We start from the raw sequence: 17,577 nt of genomic DNA on the forward strand, positions 1-17,577 counted from the left end.
AGGTTTGCGGTGTGGTTTTCGCGTGTGAAGGAGGGAACCCCATAGGGAGGGGACCTCGGCTGAACGGGGGCCTGCAGCTGGCCCCACAGAGTTTTATCTGGAAGAAGTCAGGCCTGCCAGATGAATTTAAACTGCAGCTGAGCGTCTCCCTCCCCGCTGCCTTTAGCTGCTGCATCGCTCCCTGGCAGCCGAGGTGGCTGTACTCCAGCTTTATGGGGAACTGAGACTTCACGTGGCAGCAGTTGCAGGAGAAGGATCGGCTGCTTCCATGTTCGCAGAGTTTAGCTGGAAACGTCTTACCGTTCCCACTCGTGGAGGTCAGCAAGGGTGGAGCAGACTCCTCTCAGTTTTGGAGGTGAAATCCTGGGGGGAAGAGCAGGAAAACTGCAGGCATGTTAATAGGAAGGAACAGAGCTCCGAATGATCCTGATAAGTCAGGCCAGAACAAATGGGATGCTGTGCCTAAGGACAGGTACAGGCGGGAGCAGTGGCCTCCGTGCAGGACTGGGAAGAGCTGCCGACATCTCAGTCCCACGGGAGGGGCTGTGAGGTTATGGGGGACTGCTGCCAGGCGCAAGCTGGCTGAGTCAGTCTTCTGCAGAAAGAGAAGGAGGCAAAGGGCTGTAAAATAATCCTCTGACTATGTCTAGCCTCCCGCTGAAGTACTTTGTCCAGTTTTGGGCCGTGTGGAACGGATGCAGAGAACCCAGAAGGCAACAATGAGGTGAGGGCTAGAAAATGTGATCTCTGAGCTGAGACTAAAAGACTTAGTGCTGTTCTGAGCTAAAGAGAAGGAGGAGGGGAGGAGGAGAGCAACACATAGGAAAAGCTCATGGAGCATGTGAAAGCTTTTGCCAGTAGCAGGTGAATACTCTGTCCTCCGTGCCCTGATGACAGGGTAAGAAATAATGGGATTAAATTGTAGCAAGAGGTGTTAGGAAAATCTCCATAATGGAAAGGATAATGAAGCACTGGAGTAATTGCCTTGAGGGGCAGGATAAATGAGGGACTCTGCTGTTGGAGGGAGGTAGGAGAAGGAGAGATGCTCGTCCAGGATCTGCTAGCCATGACAGAAGTGGAGCTGATCCACTCCTGCCTTGGGGAGGGAGAGGATGGTGGAGCAGATGACCTCTCTCGGTCCTTTCTTCAGCTGGTCGCTTTATGGTTACTGCGTGAAATATATGCAAAACACCCAACATGAGGTGGCATTTGCTTGTGTACCAAAAGCTTCTTGGTATTTACGTGGCATTTACTTTGTCTCAGTAAAATAAAAATATAAAAAAGAAACCTCCAACCGTACATGCCTAAGATCTTTCTCCCTGAACTCTGTGCATGCTTCTTGCTCTTGCAGTAATGAAACCTTTTCAGATGGAAATGGTTATATTGTTATCGCCTTCCAAGGGAAGGCATAGATGATTTAATCAAGCGGGTTTTTCTTCTGTGTCACAAAAGCTATACCACTGACTTGCATCCTGTGTTGGGCTTGCGCTACCCCAAGGTGCTCAGTGGTTTGTAGTTTCAGATCTCCTTGGTTTGTTGCAAAGCTGGTGGATAGTTGGCTCAAGCTAGTTGGCTCAAGAAGCAATAAGCTGAATGTCAATGATAAAGGAGTTAATGCTTTGCTTATATACAGATCGGCTCCCAAAAGACAGGCCACTGGGATTGTTATGACCAGCTTTTTTGCCTCCTGAAGTCCATAGGCTTTCTCCTACATAAGGGAAATGAGGTAGGATGGCCTCTGCTGTCACCTTTTAAAACCTGCACGAGGTTGAAAGAAAACAAGAGGGGAAGGGCTGCTCCTCGTGCTCGTGATAACAGCTCAAAGGACACCTGCCTTCTCCCTCTGCCCTTCCTAGTCAGCCCTGCCGCCCTGGCCTGGCGGCGCGGCATCTTAATCCTGGAGCACCCGTGCCTGGGCAGCATTCCTTTAAAAAGCTATTTAGAGGGGAGTCGCTTGCTAACGCTGCCAGGAGGTGGGGAGCTCTGTGAAGAGCCGCTGCTCTGCATGGGCGCCCGTCTACCTGCTTTTTCGGCAGCTCTTGTGCCTTGTCGCTGGCAAGCTTCCAAACGCAATTAAACCTCTGACAGATATGCATTGGCGTAGCGGTGTCCGGAGTGAATAATAACAGGAATCAGATATTCTCTTTTGGCACCGAACTGCTTCAGAAAACATATTTTGAAAGTGAAAGTAGAACAAAAATCTATTAATTGAACAAACTTCCCAGATCTTGACATCCTGCCCAGTTGTAGTTCACCTTCTGTGAACCGACAGAAGATTTGGTTTCGGATATGTCTGTTATGGATTGGGGGAGCTTTGGTTTAGGTCGCAGATGGAAAGAGGTGATGCCTTCCTCAGGATGAGGAAGAGTGAGCTGGGCCAACACGTGCTGCCGATTCTGAACAGGGGCCGCTTCTGCTGTGTGTGCCGTGGAGGTAAGAGCCTTTAGCGGACAGCTGGAGTGGACCCCAGAGGGGCTTTGCTAGCTGCGCCAGCATGAAGCCACAGCCCAGGCGGGCAGGCCCTTGAGATGCCTGTTTTCCTTTGCTGGCTCGTGCTCAAGAGAAAACCCGCTGAGGAGCGACGGAGGTGCTGCTCAGAACTGAGATGCCCTGACGGGCTGTGTGGGAGATCGCAGGAATGAGGTCAGTTAGGACTGAGGCACGTTAAACAGGTAAGTGAGATCCCAGAAGCAGGACTGGAGGCTGCGGTTGGTGTAGCAAAGGAGTTCAGTCAGGCAAGCCGCAGTGGAGAGCGTTTGCTGGTTTGACGGACTCTTCCTAGCTGGTGTTTCTAAATGTCCCTTTCATATTTATAAATCCCTTTTTTTTAAACCCATCAGTGCTTTTTTGCCATTAGTAATTTTTGATCCGTCGGGTCTTTTTCCTTGATGCTGGCATCGGCTCAGTAATGCAGCGGTTTGCTGGAGAGTTGGTGCCTTCGCCGCGGTAGCTGGTAGTGCATAGGTGGTGCAGCTGGGCCGTAGCCTGGCCATTTGGAAGAGCGCTTGCTCCTCGCTCTTCTGCGGTTTTCTGTTCCAAGCTGTGACTGCATTATGCAAGCGTGAATTCAAACGTATCAACCCTTATGAGATGGAAAAGAATAGCCTGATCTTTATTTGGGCGAGTCGCAGCCTATGGTGTGATGCCATCTGGGTCCTTCCCCTCACTTTTAGTGTAAGATAGTGTAAGAGGGGAGGGCAGGCGGGCGGGCGGTCATGCTCTGCTGCGAGTGCCGTGGGCAATACCCACGGGATGATGGGGAGAGTCTGAAAACAAACATGTTCCGCTGCTCTGTGCTCGGGCACCTCGTAGGAAACGCCGCTTAATTCTTCTCCACGCTTGTCAGCGGATGCCTGGGATTTTGTTTGTTGGTTTGTCCCCTTCTGTGATGGGGAAGAGAGCGCTGTCGCATGCTGATTTCCTAAGGAAAGCAACCGTCCTGCTTTCCAAGATCATCCCTTCATTCGCTGCTGCTCCTGATCAGGATGTGCCGGGGGTAGCGGCCGCCGCTGGGCGAGCTGGTGCCTGTTGTTGCTGTGTGCAGAACAGATGAAGCTGTAAAGCCCGCGGCTCCTTGGAAGCTCGGGTTTAATCTCCCGGTTTGAGCTGCCTCCGCGTTGTTTTCTGCTGCTGGCCTCCGATTCCCAGCGCTGTCTTGCACAGCCACAGAGCCATCGGGCCAGCTGCGTTCTGCCTTTTAAAAGCAGTCCTTCTGCACGTGGGTCTCGGGAAGGGATCTTTTAGCGGATAGACAGCTACGAACTGGGCAGAACGGAGCGGGGAGGATTGTGGGCGTCCCGTCGTCGGCGTGGACTGCGTGCTGTGAATGACAACTAGCTCATCCGCAGCCGTAGGCTCCCGGGCTTGCGTTTGCTCCTCTTCGTGCATCTCGGGAGCTCCTAATTTTTATGCTCGTCCCGGATTTGGGAAGTGGGAACCCCCCTCAGTGCTCCGCAGAGGGCGGCCGGGTTTCCTAAGCTGACTGGTCACAGGCTAATGGTGCTATATGTCTCTGCCCGCCCGCGGCGCTGATTCACCGGGGACAGTTTTGCGCTGTTAATCTGTAATACCCCTGCCCCGAGGCAGCGCTTTACGTGGCCGGAGCTCACAACAAAGCGAGCTCCCTGCGGACCGGCGGGGTGCGTGTGTCTGTGTCTGCGTGTGTGTGCGCGCGTGCGTTTTATCCTGTGATAACGCTGCTCTTTGGTGGTAGGTTTTCAATCGCAAGGCAATGCAGCGCGGCGTTGTTCCCTCTGCATTTCTGAGCGCCGAGGCTCTCGGCAGAGCTGCTTGGACTTGTTATTAATTCAGAATAGGTCCTTTTTGGCTGACTCCTGTAGACAGCGTAAGGCTTTAAAACTGATCGATAATCCTGACTGCAGCAGCAAAATCCAGGCCAGTCAGTGTGAGTGCAAACCAGAGATTACGTGAAGGAAGTTTTAAATGCCTCTTGCTCCCTTCCCTTGTCTGGACTTATTTTGTCCCCCCGCTGCCCAGTGCCTTTTCAGGCGAATCCGTTAATATTTCTCATGCTGGTTGAGCCCGTGACAGGTGATTTAAAAGTACCGGTTTGTGTTGGCATCTCCGCTCTTCATAAATGGAGCTGAAATGCGTTACTGCTGTCCTTCCGTGGATTAGCACCGTGATTTATTACTGCTGTTTCCAGGTTTGAAAACAAAGGTGCCGTCTCATTCCGGCAGGAAGCAAGCGCCTGAGGATGGCTGCTTGACAAATACCTGTGCTCAGGAACGGAAAATCGTGCAGATGCTTCCTTTAACTGATTCATCAGGGAATCTTCCTCCTTTACATTTATTTCTACAGCGTTTCAGTAGAAATCTGCTTTACAAGCTTAGGCAAAAGAAAAAAAAAATGCAGAGAAGAGCCACCCTAGTTTTGATCTCTTGCTCTGACTTTGATAAGGAAGTTGTTGTGGTTTGGGGGCTGAAGTTTATACTAGTGTTTTTGGCTTACGTTTGCTAAGAGTAAGTGATTTAATGTGCGATTCTTCCTCTTCCAAAACAAATACTCAGTCTCTGTCTTCTTTTAAGAAAATTATTGTTGGCACCTCAGGGAAGCCCTGCTGTGTAATTTGTGTGTAATAGATGGGAAGGGACCTCAGGAAAAGAAAAGTTTCAAACATCCGAACGGGTTTGTCTTAAAGGAGAGAAATGGGGATGTTAAAAATGACAGATGTTGTGCTGCTGGCTTTTCTTGGCTCAGAATAAATGACTTCTGGGTAGAAATCCGGAGGAGCTTTCTTGCAGGGAGCTCTTGCAGGACCGCGCGCCTTTCACAGCCACCTGCTCGCCTGTGCCGTCGGAGCCGGCCTCCCGGAAGGCGTAGGAAGAAGGGGGAGCGCTCGCACTCGAGGACCTATGGTAATTTGCTGGCTGACACGTGAAATGTAGGTTATCCACAGACCTGTGTGCTCCTTCCAGGCCTCCTTGCTGAGCGGCTCCTGGGCCTCGGGGTGCGTCTTGGGCGGCGCGGCGCATCTCTGGCGCGATCACTCAGAGGCGTGGGGACTAGGGTTAAAAGTTAACGATGTGCTTTCCTTACTCGGCTCTAATTTAATTTGGAGAAGGCAGTGGGAAGGCAGAGGGCACTTAGTCCGGTAAGTGCTCTTCCCTTGATGGGAGCTAGGAGCTTGTGTGGTACGCAGGGTGTTGACTTTCTGAATTGCCCTTTGCTTCTACCAAGTTCACTTTCATTTATAATATTAGAAAAATCCCAACCACCAAGCTCTTATTTATTCTTTAGGCAGCGAGGACATAAATCCTTCAGTGTGTTTGGATTTATAGAATTACCGTGCTTTTGCTGAGCCGTACGTCCCACTCCAATCAAATGACACGGCTTTTAGTAACCGCGCGGATGACTGGGTTTCTCCTCCCCCCTGCCCTTTCCTGCTAATGCTGCCTATCGATTTGTGCCTCCTGGTGCTCCAGGCAGCCTTTCTGGGAGAGGTGGACCGAGACACCGTCAGGAAGGAGAGGACAGGGACTGGCCAGGCTTTAGGGTTACCAGAATCCGCGCACGAAGCGTAACAGCCGCCAGGTCTCTTCTTTCCTGGCCCAGAGCAAAGAATGAGAGAGCGCTTTTGTAGGAAGCGTTTTGTCGGCGATGCTAGAGGCCATCCTCTAAAGCCAGAGGGTTTCTTCAGCGGCTGGAGAGGGAAGGGGAGATATTTATATCCTTCTCAGCTCTGCTTGGCCTCTCCCCAAGGTAAATAAAAGTGAAAGTCAAAAGCAGAGGCTTGGCTTTCTGAAATCTGTTTCCAAGCCCCCGGGGGCTTAAATGTAGTACACCTTCTTTGATGGGAAAGTCAGCTCCTGATATTTTGGAGGTCTCGGAGGACGATGTTTGAGGGGCCTCTTTCCTGATTGCTTGAGGCAGGTCTCGGGCTTTACAATGTCTTGACTGTGATCACTACACGTGGTGTCTGGTGGCTTTTGTCGCCGGAAGCCTGAGGGAGCAAGGAAGCATCAGTGAAAAGTTGGCTTGAAACGAAAGTAGGAAAAATGGCTGTGGTTGTCCTTTAAATCTTGTAGCGTGTTTACTTTCAGAAAGTACAGCTACATTACCAAAAATCAATAGTTCTAGCAGTGTTCTCCCTGGGAAACACACACATTCGGACACACAAGAGGTGGTAGGTCTTAAAAAAGCCAAGGGAATACGAAATGCTTCAGTACAAGGGTTTCGCTTTACTCGTGGCGGTGTACAAATGGAGGGCCTTGACCTGGGCCGTATCTTCTGGGACTTTCCCATCGTCTTCCTGGTCCGATGTGGCTGGGACTGTGTGAAGCAAGAGGGGCTGAGGGGGAGAGCTGGTCTCATTAACTAATCTCATTAACTGCTACTTACTGCTCTGAAGTTTGGGGGGTTTTATAAGGAAAATAGGTTGTGGTGTGCGGAGGCGCTATGAACAGGTATCTGAAAGACTCTCCCCTTGGGCCGCTCTGGGTAAAGGTGCGACTCCAGGGCTGCTGGTGGGACTGGCACATCCCAGCGTTTCGCTCTTTTTCTGCGTTTTTGCAAAGCTTGTGGACCTCTGTCTCTACAGAAATAAATACCTCTTATCGTCCCTCTCCCTCCTTTAAAGACTCCTTTTAAAATGCTAGGATTTCCATACTTAGCAGTGCACCTACCCGTCTCCGTTAGGAACGGAGGGTACCGATTTCTGTTTTTTCTCAGGGGAGAGTGGTCTGCGAGGGAAACACACGTAAATACATATGACCATTTTGACAGAGCTGGGGTGTTAGTGTTAAAGGCTGGGGTGTGGGGGACCTGCTGACACTGAACTTTGCAGGAAGCCTCGAAGAGCTGGAAGTCCAGCCATCTCGGCAAAATCGTCCTCCTTTCTCAGCTAAGCCAAAACAAAAAGAGAAAGGAGACCAGCTTCCTTCCCACCATTCCTTATTAATGAGACATTTTATCCTAAGTCCTCTAATGTGAACTACGTAGGCTTTTGGAGGCATAATTAATCTTTAATTGTATAAATCTTTAATTGTATAAAATGGAGTTTGCATGGCCGGAGTCATTTCTCTTCTCTCCTCTCCTTGCTTCCTTTCCCTGCTTGAGATACCCTCCTAGAAGAGCTTCTTTTTGACAGCCTGCTCCTCCCCGCCTCAGCGCCAGGGTTGCATCGTGGTTAAATTCCTGCGGCCCCCGAAACGCGCTCAGCCCCTTTCCGGGCTGCGGGTGCCGCTGCAAAGGGCCCCTCGCTGGGCCAGGGACCCGCACGAGTCCCCCGGCGGCCGCTGGCTCCTGCCAAGTGCTGCTTAGGACTGGCAGTAACTTGCAGCTTAACAGGAGCGCGGGGATCCGTGGGGAGCTGCTCGGGGCTCCGTGCAGCCTACGTGGGCTGTGCTGAGCCTTCAAGGGCCGGGCGTCACGGGAAAGGCTGGCGAGGGGGGGCCGCAGGTGAGCGGGAGCCGCAGCCGGCTGTCTCGGCGGAGCAACGCCGGTGGCAGAGGCGTTCCCGCTGACCGGGACCCTCTCTGCAGCAGCAGCAAGCAGCAGCTGGGGGTCGGCGGCCTGGGCCGCCCCGGGGAGGAGGAGGAGGAGGAGGAAGAGGCGCTCCCTGGCAGATGGGCTCCCCGCAGCACGTCTGGCTGCGGCCGCAGCCATTTCCAACCTCGGGAAGGGGTTTGAAGTGGCCGAGGGCTAGCTCCGAGCGCAGAACTGCCCCTTCTCTTTGGAGATGCCGTTCCGAATCTGTCCCGCGTTGACAAGAAATCACCGGTCTCAGCCAAGCGCTGAGGGGACGGCTGTCCAGGCGAGCCGGCAGCCTGGAGCAGACCGGACTCGTCGCGGCACCTGGCGCCTGGGCTGGGGCCAGAGCGCGCGGCGAGGCTGCCTGGCTGCAGCCCGCGTACCCTGCCCTGAGGGTGAGCGGGAGCCTCCTGCCCCGAGGCAGGGACCTGGCACCTTTCCTCTGCGGAGGAGCGACGGCGAAACCAGGATTTGTCCTGAAAGAAACCCTAGCTCCCTTCCCTTGCAAAAGGGGGCATTTGCAAAGTCGAATACCCTTGGGAGAGCCAACAAAAGAGTGGAAATGCCTAAATTGATGCCAGCCTGAACCAAATGCCTTTTTGGAGGAGGTGAAATGCGCCTTTCAGATGCTAACTAAGTATTTGGGGTTTAGATGATGAGGTGTATGGAGGAATCGATGCACTGTTGGCTCTAGGCGGGCAGGTTTTAATTAACGTATCGGCTTTTGCTGGCCATTAGCATGTTCTGTAATGGCAGGAAGGGCTGTGCGACTGTCTTGAACTGATGCCTGCAGGGACAGATAGAAAATCCAATGGGAGACGGATGGAACGGGCTTTTCGAAGGTCTCCGCGGTGGGGCCGTGGTACTGCTCAGGCCCTCGGTGACCCGCAGCACGAGCGTTACACGGAGGTTTGAAAATTAGTGTCTGCGTTGCAAAGCTTTCCAAAGGCACGGCTCATGTTCCACAGTAGAGCAATTCCTGCGTCTTAGTGGAAAGTTAGGAGCACTTTGCACTTTGACACGATGCCTTTCCAAGCAATATTGCTGAATTTCCTATAAGAAATTCTGATGTCATTCTTTGGTCTGCTTCGTATGTTGAATTAATTGGCAGAGCCCCACCCTCCGGGTCCGAGTTTTGGCTTGCTTTCAGTAATTTGCACTTAGGTCTTTGCTGAACAAGGCAGGATTTGCTGAACAAAGCAGGGGTCAGCGCTAGGACGAGGGCTTTGCCTCTAGCCTGCTAGTTTGAGTTGGAACCACTGCAAGTGGTTGTCTCCTATGGCCTAGATTGGTAAAAACGTCCTGGCCTCAATCCTTTCTCCGCTGAGGCTGCAGACCTGGACGTGTCAGAGAGCCACCCTGGGATGGTGCTCTTCGGGGCAAGCGAGTAGACTAACAAAGCTCGCTCAATGAGAAAAGGTCATAAAACAAGGTAGGAAAGGTTTGGGCGGCTGCTGCTGTAAATAAAAAGGTATGTGTTTCATGCGCTGTTTACTCGGAGCTTGCTTTGAAGGCTAAACGCAGTCTCGGGGGGAAAAGTCTTTCTTAAGAATAGTTTCATTAAAGGCAAAACAAGCCTATGAGGCTTTTTGCAAGGCTGATGCTTGCAAGAGTTCCATGAACCAGCTGTGGGTTGTGTTTCTCGAGGTGTTCCTGAAACATTTTCTCTCCTCTCTTTCAGCTCTTTGAGAACTTCTATTTTGGAGAGGTGCAGCTGGATTCGGTCCGTCTTTCTCAGAGGTTCTCCTCAGATGCGTCCGGTTACTACGCGACGTCTGGGCAGCTAACCTTTTCCTGAAGCGGGAATGCGGCTCCCTCGGCGGATCCGATCTGTGCACAGAGGCACAGCGATTCATCAGTAAAATGCATTTTTATAGGACAGGAGTTTTGGCCAGGAACCCAAGAGCTCCAAACGAGGATGCCTCGTTACTCTTCAAAAGCGCACTGCGGCCAGGAACAGGCTTTGCCCTTTCTCCGTGGTGTTTCCCTGCAGTTCTTCCTACGTACGTTGCCACCTTGCGCTCGGAGAGAACTGGGGCCCTTCCTCCTCCTCTCCTCATTGATAACAGATATTTCAAGGGCCTATTTTTTCTTCAGAGTAAACGACTAGAAAAACTGGTGCACGCGGCTTTGGGGGCATCACCAATGTTTGAACGTGGCTTTATTTCGGAAGGGGAAGTTTATTCTTAAAATAAGTATTTAAAATCCAGGAGAGCTCCCTGGAGCATGATTTAACAATATTGAGGTCAGGCATCGCTTGGATCTCCAGCAGTGTGCCTGTGTGATGTTGATCTCCAAATAAATTAATTCCCTTCAAAAGCGAAGTGTTTATCTCCTGTTGCATTGATAGTTGCTGTAATTAAACTTCCAGCACATAACTATGTTAATAAGAAAGCATTTATGGTAAGAGCTGTTTCCAGTGACTGTTTCAGAGTGTGTCAAAAAACAGATATGCCTTGTAGGTGGCTTCTCCATTAAAAATGAGCAAAGCTCTTTGATACTATTGTAAATGCTTCAGAGGTCTAAACAAGACCGGTCTTTTTCTTGTACATCTCCAAGTTCAGTAACAATAGCAACACAAGCTTTCAACCATCTGGGGATGAACGCTTTGAAAAATGGAAGATCCTGGTGTTTAGTTCTGTCTTTAAAACAGCGGCGGTGGCGGCGGAGGCTGCTGCACGCTCCCAGTTGCTGCCATTAACGTGGAATTACGCTGTCATCGATGCGGAGAGCCTGTGAGCTGGGAACGGGGCTGTTTAAACAGCACCCGGTTTTGCTAGTGATTATTTTAAGACGTTCCCATGCTGTTTGCTCCTCCCTAAATGAGCTGATTGTGTGACTGTGCTCTGACTGGAGGCACAAGCCCCTGGCAGTGGTGGTATGGGAGACGGTCGATTTGGGGTGGTTTGACCTTTTCCCCAACTGCGAGTGGTCGTGCTTCCAAGACAGACTTGCCCGTCTCGGTTTGCAGGTCTCCTGGGAAATATCTGTGGCTTTGATGACTGCCCTTCACGCTGGAGCCTGCGTTTGTACCTGGTTACAAGGTTGGGATTTCTGTCTCTTTTTTTTCCCTTGCAGCGAACATCTCTGTGCTCTTAGCTCCCAGCAGGAAGAGCCGTGTTCAAAGCTGGCTAACGACTCGCGTAGTCAGCTAGCAGAGCGCAGGCATGCTCGCGAGGAGCCCAATCCAGGGAGGTGCCGAGAGCACTTAACACCGGCTGATGTCATCTTCCAGCGAGTCTGAAGAGGTACTTGGCAAATCTCGTCAGCCGCCCAAAAGAACGGAGCTGGGAGCTGCTGGCGCAGCAGCCAGCAGGGCTTTTGGCCGTGGGAAGAGAAGATGCACCTCCGGGAGCTTCCTGGCGGGCTGCGCTTTTAGCGACTAACCAAGAAGCTGCTTATTCCCTTAGCCGCGCTCCTCAGGCTACGTGCTACCAAACTGACGGGACGCGCGGTCCTAGCTGCGTGCCGCTTTTCCTGCATAGGACGTTGAGTGCCGTTCCTGTCGCAGCCCGTTTTGTCTGTTGTTGCCCAGTACCGATGATTCTGTTCTCTGGTGGTTTTGCTTCGCTGATGTTGACTCTTAGCGCGACTGGCTTTGCTCGCGTGGGACTAGTCGTCCCGTCTCGCTGACGGGAAGGGTCGTTCCCTCTGCCACGAAACCGGGAGCTCTGTGGTCTCCCGGTGGGGTGCCGGTGCGTGCGTGGAGGCGTGAGGTGCTTTCTGCCTCTTGGAGTCACGCGAGTAGTTTTGACCTTGGAAGTAGCATTTATTTAACTGTGGAGGCAAACGTAGGGATTTTCTACAGAGAACGGCAGTTCTACAACACTCTTCCACTTCCCAGGCCCAATGCTAATTTTAAAATGTTTTAATTATGACTATTTCTGTACCCACTTGTGACCGCTTGGAAGTTGGTTGAATTTTGGTGGTAAGCAGCTTATCTAGCTGCTCTAGTCTGGCATGACTAAATTCATTCCACATCTCAGGCGCCTGGTAGAATTAAGGGTTCTCGTCTGTTCCTCATTCACTGAGTCCTAGTTTAGGCTTTGATCCAGCGAACAGTTATGCGTGTACTTAAATTTGCACGTCACTTAATCCCATTGTATAACATTAAGCACGCACATAAGTGTCGTGGAATTGCAGCTCTGCTTTGCCAGTGGCGCCTTTTAAATGAAAGCGCTATTACATAAATGAGAGTGGCAGAATGGGTGTTGCATCTCCTTAGCGTTGCACAACGGGACTACTCGGCATAAATAAAACACACCTATTACCGCTCCGAGGGCCTGAGCCCGAAGAAGGCACTCTGCGCCGGGTTTGGCAAGCGTTTTCCCATCTTGATCGCTTATAAGCGTAATTGGAACACTTTCATTTCCTATTAATTGTGGCAAAGCAGCATTTTGCACACAGGTGAGTTGAAATCCCTTTAAACCGGGCAGCATGTGTTGCATTTTTTCCAAGGCGTGACCCACCGTTTTAAGCAAAAAGTTGAAAATAATGCTGTTTTCTTAAATCCGGCACCTGGAAGCCGGTGTGCTCCTACTGCACGAGCCCCGCTTGGCATCAGCGTTGCTGCTGCTAAGAGAGGGCTGGTTCTGCTTCGGAGACCGCAGCGGGACCCGTCACGGCTGTAGCTGGGGCTTTGCTTTTAAGAAAATCCAGCGCTGGTCTTTTCTCAGCCATAGCCACAGCTGTATCAAACGCTCTTACAGGAGGAATAAAAGCCGAGTGTCTCATAAGCTCGGCCTTTCTCCAAAGGCCGGCGGGTCCGGCAGCTGCGCGCGGGCTCTGTGCCGCCACTGCTCCTCCGCAGCTGCAAGCAGGGCGCGTTGTCACCCTCTTTCCTCGCCAAGCCCGGCGGGTGGAGAAGCCCCTGCAAGGGGCTCTGTGCAACCAGATGCTGCCCCCACCCCCCGGAGCCACAGCGGCCTCGGAAAAGTAGCTTTGCCGGCCTTCTCGCCCCTTCCCCCAAACTCGTCTTCTGCTTTCTTGCAAGGCCGAGGGAGAGAGGGATCTCTCCTCCGGGCTCCCCTTTGCCAGGAGAGGTCTGTGTTCCCGCGACGGACCTGAGCATCAGCAGCAGGGAGAAAACACTGCAGGATGGGTTGGAAGGAAATCACACCGTCCTGCTGCATCATCGCCTCCTCGGGCCTCCGGGTTCAGACGGAGAGAGGGAAAAACGGGAGGAGGCCAGAAGATGGTAAAGGGAGCGTCTGAGGTGGCAGGGACGAAGGGGGGCCTGGCTCCCCTTGCATTGGAGCACCTGGGGGAGAGGCCAGGGACTTTCCCCGTTGGGGGGGGGGAGCAGAGGCATCTTCGTCCTTCCCCTGCGGAGCTGTCCTCTGCCGCTGCCCGCTCCGGGGGCCGAGCCCGGCTCCCCGCGGTTCGTGCCTGCTCCGGGGATGCCGTTCCGCTCCTGGGGGGCTGCGGCGCGGAGCAGCTGCCTCCGCCTGCCTCCCCTCCGGCGCTGCCCGCTATGTCGCGACACCCACCCCTATGTCGCGACACGCCCCCCCCCCCCGCGTGTCGCGACCCCTCCCCCCCGCGGCGGGCGCGCAGGTGCGGGCGCGGGCGGGAGCCCCGCCCCGGCCCGCCCGCCGGTGCCCGCCCGGTGCCGCCCCGCGGCCGCGCTCGCCGCCGGCGCCTCCCCGCGCGCCGACACCGCGCCGACACCGCGCCGCTCCGCTCCGCGCCGCTCCGCCCGGCGCTGCAGCAGCATGCGGGGCTCCGGCGGGCGCCGCGCCGCCCTGGCGCTGCTCGCCCTGCTCCTGCCCGCCGCCGCCGCCGCCGCCGGCACCGCCGCCACCGGCACCGGCACCGGCACCGGCACCGGGGCGGGCGCGGCGGGCGAGAGCCCCGGGAATTTCATGGAGGACGAACAATGGCTCTCCTCCATCTCCCAGTACAGCGGCAGGATCAAGCACTGGAACCGCTTCCGAGACGTGAGTCCGCGCCGGGGCCGCGCCGCGCCGGGGCCCGGGGATGCGCCGGCACCGCGCCGCTGCGGATGCCGCAGCCGGGGCCCCCCCGCGCCGCGCCGCGCCGCCCCCGCCCGCCCCCGCCGCGCCGCCGTGCTCGGCGCTGCCCGCGGCGCCGGCACCGCCCGGCCCGGCCCGGCCCCGCTGCGCCGCGGTGCCGGCGCTCGCTGCGGCCGCACGTGCAAGGTGCGAGGCCGCCGCCACCATGCCGCCGCTCGACGCCGTCCCCACCGCCACCGTCCCCACCGCGCCAGGGCTCAACGCCATCCCAGTGCCGCCGTGCCGGAGCTCAATGCCGTCCCCAACGCTGCCATCCCCAATGCCACCATGCCAGGGCTCAACACCAGGCCGCCGCGCCGGGCACCCTCGCCACTGGCCCGCTGGGCGCTGCCCCCAACGCGGGTGCTGAGCCCCGGCACGGGGCGGCGGGGGACCCCGTGGCAAGGGACGGGCAGGCAGCAGCAGGCCCAGCCCTGCTCGTCCCTAGCGGGCGGTGGGAAAGACCCACCGCGACGGGAGCGCCCCGGCCGTCCTCCCCCGGGCACCCCCGTCCCCGACCCTCCGGCTTTTACGCAGCCCTTAACAACGAGAACGACCCACGTTTAATTCCGGATCTTAATTTTCTGCTGCCGCCGCTATCTGGGGCCAACAGGGATTTCTACTGTCCTTCCTCGCGCCTCCGGCGGGAGCTCGGGTGCTGCTTCATGGCGCGGGGGCAAGGCCGTGCCGGTGGCGCGGCACAGCCGGCAGCGCTTTCGGAGGCGGCGGCAGCGGAGGCCCAGCGGCCCGGCCGCTCTTTGTCCGGCCGCGCTCGGATTCACCTTGGCAGCGAGGACGCGCAGCCCTGGCGAAGCCCCGCGGCGCCCGCAGCCTTCGCCCCGCGCCGGGCAGCCGGCCGCGCGGCATCACGGATATGGAGCGGAGCCGGAGGGAGATGTGGGGGGGGCTGCGACTTTCCCTGTTAAATAAACCCCTTAGTTTAATAGATGAAGGGCGAGGATGGAAGGGAAAGGGTGTTTCCCCGCGAAGCGCTTCCCAGCAGAGACCTGCCGCGGATGCACGGGGATGCAGCGCCGGCGGCTTCCCGCGGCTGGCACTCGAGACCTCGGACGGCTCCCGGGATCCGCAGGCGCCTTGTTGGTTCTGCGGGGGGGGGGGGGGGGGGGGGGGGGGGGGTGGGGCGAGCGTGTGGGGCCGAGGCCTCGTGGTGCTGCGCATCCCCAGGAGGTTTTGGGGGGCAATTTGGGCAAAGCCCAGAGATGCCCCCCCCCCCAGCCCCGCCGTGCACTGGGGCTGCGGGAAAAGCAGAGCATCCCTGTTCCCGCGGGGCCGCGTGCCGGAGGGGGAGGATGACATCTGCAGCCCTGCCGGTTGCAGAGCGGCCGATTACGGAGCAAATCCCGTGGATTTGTGTTCTTTTGCGCTGCGAACGCTCTGCCGGGGCTTGGCGGGGGGGGGGGGGGGAGGGATGCGATTAGCTGTGTCACGGCGCGCGGCTGGGGTTGGTGCCGCCGTGCTCCGTGGGGGGGGACGGGGACGTGCGCGGCGGGCAGCCGCGTGCCCGCGCCGGGGGCTTGGGGGGGGCCGCGAGGGCGCCGGGCGCCATGCGACAGCCGCACCTGCAGGGCGCTGCCAAGCACTGCAGTGGTGCTAATCGCCCGCGCGGGATGCGGCCGCGTGCCGTGCCGTGCCGCGCCGCGCCGTGCACTCGCGGGAACGCAGCCCATGGTTTGGGGGGGGGGGGGGGGGGATTTGGGCTCGCTTCCCGCCGGGAGAGGGGGGGGGGGGGGCCGCTGGCCTGGCGCTCCCTACCTCACCCCACTCTTTCTCTCTCTTTTTTGGGGGTTTGGCCGGGCCGGCCCGCCTGCCGCGTCCCAGGAGGTCGAGGTGAGTGCCGGGGGGGGGCTGCGCACACCGGCTCCGCGCCGGCCCCCCCACCCGTCCGCTCTCCTCTCACCCCCCCCCAGGACGACTACATCAAGAGCTGGGAGGACAACCAGCCCCTCGACGAAGGTAAGCCCCTTCCTCGGCGCCTCCGCCTTGGCCCCCCTGCCGCCGCCTTGGCCCCCCCCCCGGCAGCTCCCTTGTGTCCGTCCTCCCCCCCCCAGCTTTGGACACCACCAAGGATCCCTGCCAGAAGGTGAAGTGCAGCCGGCACAAGGGTGTGCGTGGCCCAGGGCTACCAGCGGGCCATGTGCATCAGCCGCCGGAAGCTGGAGCACAGGTAGGATCTGGTGACCCGGGCTGCCGCGTGGCCCCCCCCCCCCGCTCCCCAGTGGGGTCCCCGGGCCGCCGCAGCGCCCTGCCGCCCCCACCCCCCCCCGTCTCTCTCTCCCCGCCGCCGCAGGGTCAAGGCGCCCGGCTCGAAGGCGCCTGCGGGCCAGGAGGGCTCCTGCCGGCCCTGCCGCGCCGCCCCGCCGGCCGCCGTCTGCGGCTCCGATGGCCACACGTACAGCTCGGCGGTAAGGCGGGCGGCCGTGTCCCGTCCCCCCCCCCCCCCCCCCCCCATTCCCCGGGACCCCCCTGCCGACGCTCACACCCCCCCCTCTCCCCGCAGTGCAAGCTGGAGCAGCAGGCCTGCCTGGCCAGCAAGCAGCTGACGGTGCGGTGCGAGGGCCCGTGCCCCTGCGCGGCCCCACCCAGCCGCCACCAGCCGCCGGCCGAGCGAGGTGAGCGGGCCGGCGGGACCGCCGTGGGCGCTGGTGCCGCCGGGCCCTGCTCGATGTCCCCCCCTCCTGTTGCCTCCGCAGGGCCGTGCACCGGGCAGGACCTGGCGGACCTGGGCGACCGCCTGCGCGGACTGGTTCCAGCTGCTGCGGAAAACGCCAAGCAGAACGGCTCCGGCGGCACCGGTATGGCACCCCTCCGTCCCGGCTCTGCGGCGCTCCGGCGTGGCTCGCGGCGGCCGCCTCCGATGCGCCCCTGTCCTGCCCCGCAGCGCCGGACAGGAGCCTGGCGGCGGGCTGCAAGGACGCCGTGGGCTGGATGTTCGGCCGGCTGGACACGAGCGGGGACCTCTTGCTGGAGCCGGCCGAGCTGGCCGCCGTCAACCTGGAGCAGTACGAGGTCTGCATCCGCGCCTTCTTCAACTCCTGCGACACCCACCGGGACGGCCGCGTCTCCGCCGCCGAGTGGTGCTTCTGCTTCTGGAGGGAAAGTGCGTCGCGCCGGGGGCTCGCGTGGCCTGCGGGGGGGGGGGGGGGGGGTCGGGGGGGGGCACAGCTGGGTCGACCGCGGCGCGCGGGTCCGGGGGCACCTGGTGTTGCTGGGGAGGGTGTCGGGGGGGGGCAGTGCGATGCTGGGGGGGGGGGTGCACATCTGGGGGGATGCACAGCTGGAGGGTGCACATCCAGGCTGCTCACAGCTGGGTGGTGCACAGCTGGAGGGTGCACATCCAGGCTGCACAGCTGGGGGAATGAGCACCCGGGACACACATCTGGGGGGTGTACAGCAGGGGAGATGCACATCCGGGGTGCACAGCTGGAGGATGCACAGCTGGAGGGATGCACATCCAGGGTGCACCAGCTGGGGGATGCACAGCAGGGGGGGGAATGCACATCCGGGATGCACACTCGGGGTGCACAGCTGGAGGGTGCACACCCAGGGACTG

At 57.7% G+C, this 17,577-nt stretch overlaps 2 protein-coding genes across 2 annotated transcripts in view; both read left to right on the top strand.

The window, feature by feature from the left end:
- Positions 1-10,082, top strand: part of ASCC1 (activating signal cointegrator 1 complex subunit 1) — a 38,803-nt gene extending 28,721 nt beyond the window's left edge. Inside the window, exon 10 of the mRNA XM_067299702.1 lies at positions 9,674-10,082. Within this exon, the coding sequence (XP_067155803.1) occupies positions 9,674-9,790 (117 nt within the window). The 3' untranslated portion in view covers positions 9,791-10,082. The remainder of the gene's footprint in view (positions 1-9,673) is intronic.
- Positions 10,083-13,687: 3,605 nt separating this feature from the next.
- SPOCK2 (SPARC (osteonectin), cwcv and kazal like domains proteoglycan 2) overlaps positions 13,688-17,577 on the top strand; it is a 5,648-nt gene continuing 1,758 nt past the window's right edge. The window contains 8 exon segments of the mRNA XM_067299585.1: positions 13,688-13,931; positions 15,935-15,980; positions 16,076-16,128; positions 16,130-16,191; positions 16,315-16,429; positions 16,525-16,636; positions 16,718-16,819; positions 16,906-17,124. Of these exon segments, the coding sequence (XP_067155686.1) occupies positions 13,707-13,931; positions 15,935-15,980; positions 16,076-16,128; positions 16,130-16,191; positions 16,315-16,429; positions 16,525-16,636; positions 16,718-16,819; positions 16,906-17,124 (934 nt within the window). The 5' untranslated portion in view covers positions 13,688-13,706.

Source organism: Apteryx mantelli, chromosome 7, assembly GCF_036417845.1.
Source record: "Apteryx mantelli isolate bAptMan1 chromosome 7, bAptMan1.hap1, whole genome shotgun sequence".
NCBI lineage: Eukaryota > Metazoa > Chordata > Aves > Apterygiformes > Apterygidae > Apteryx > Apteryx mantelli.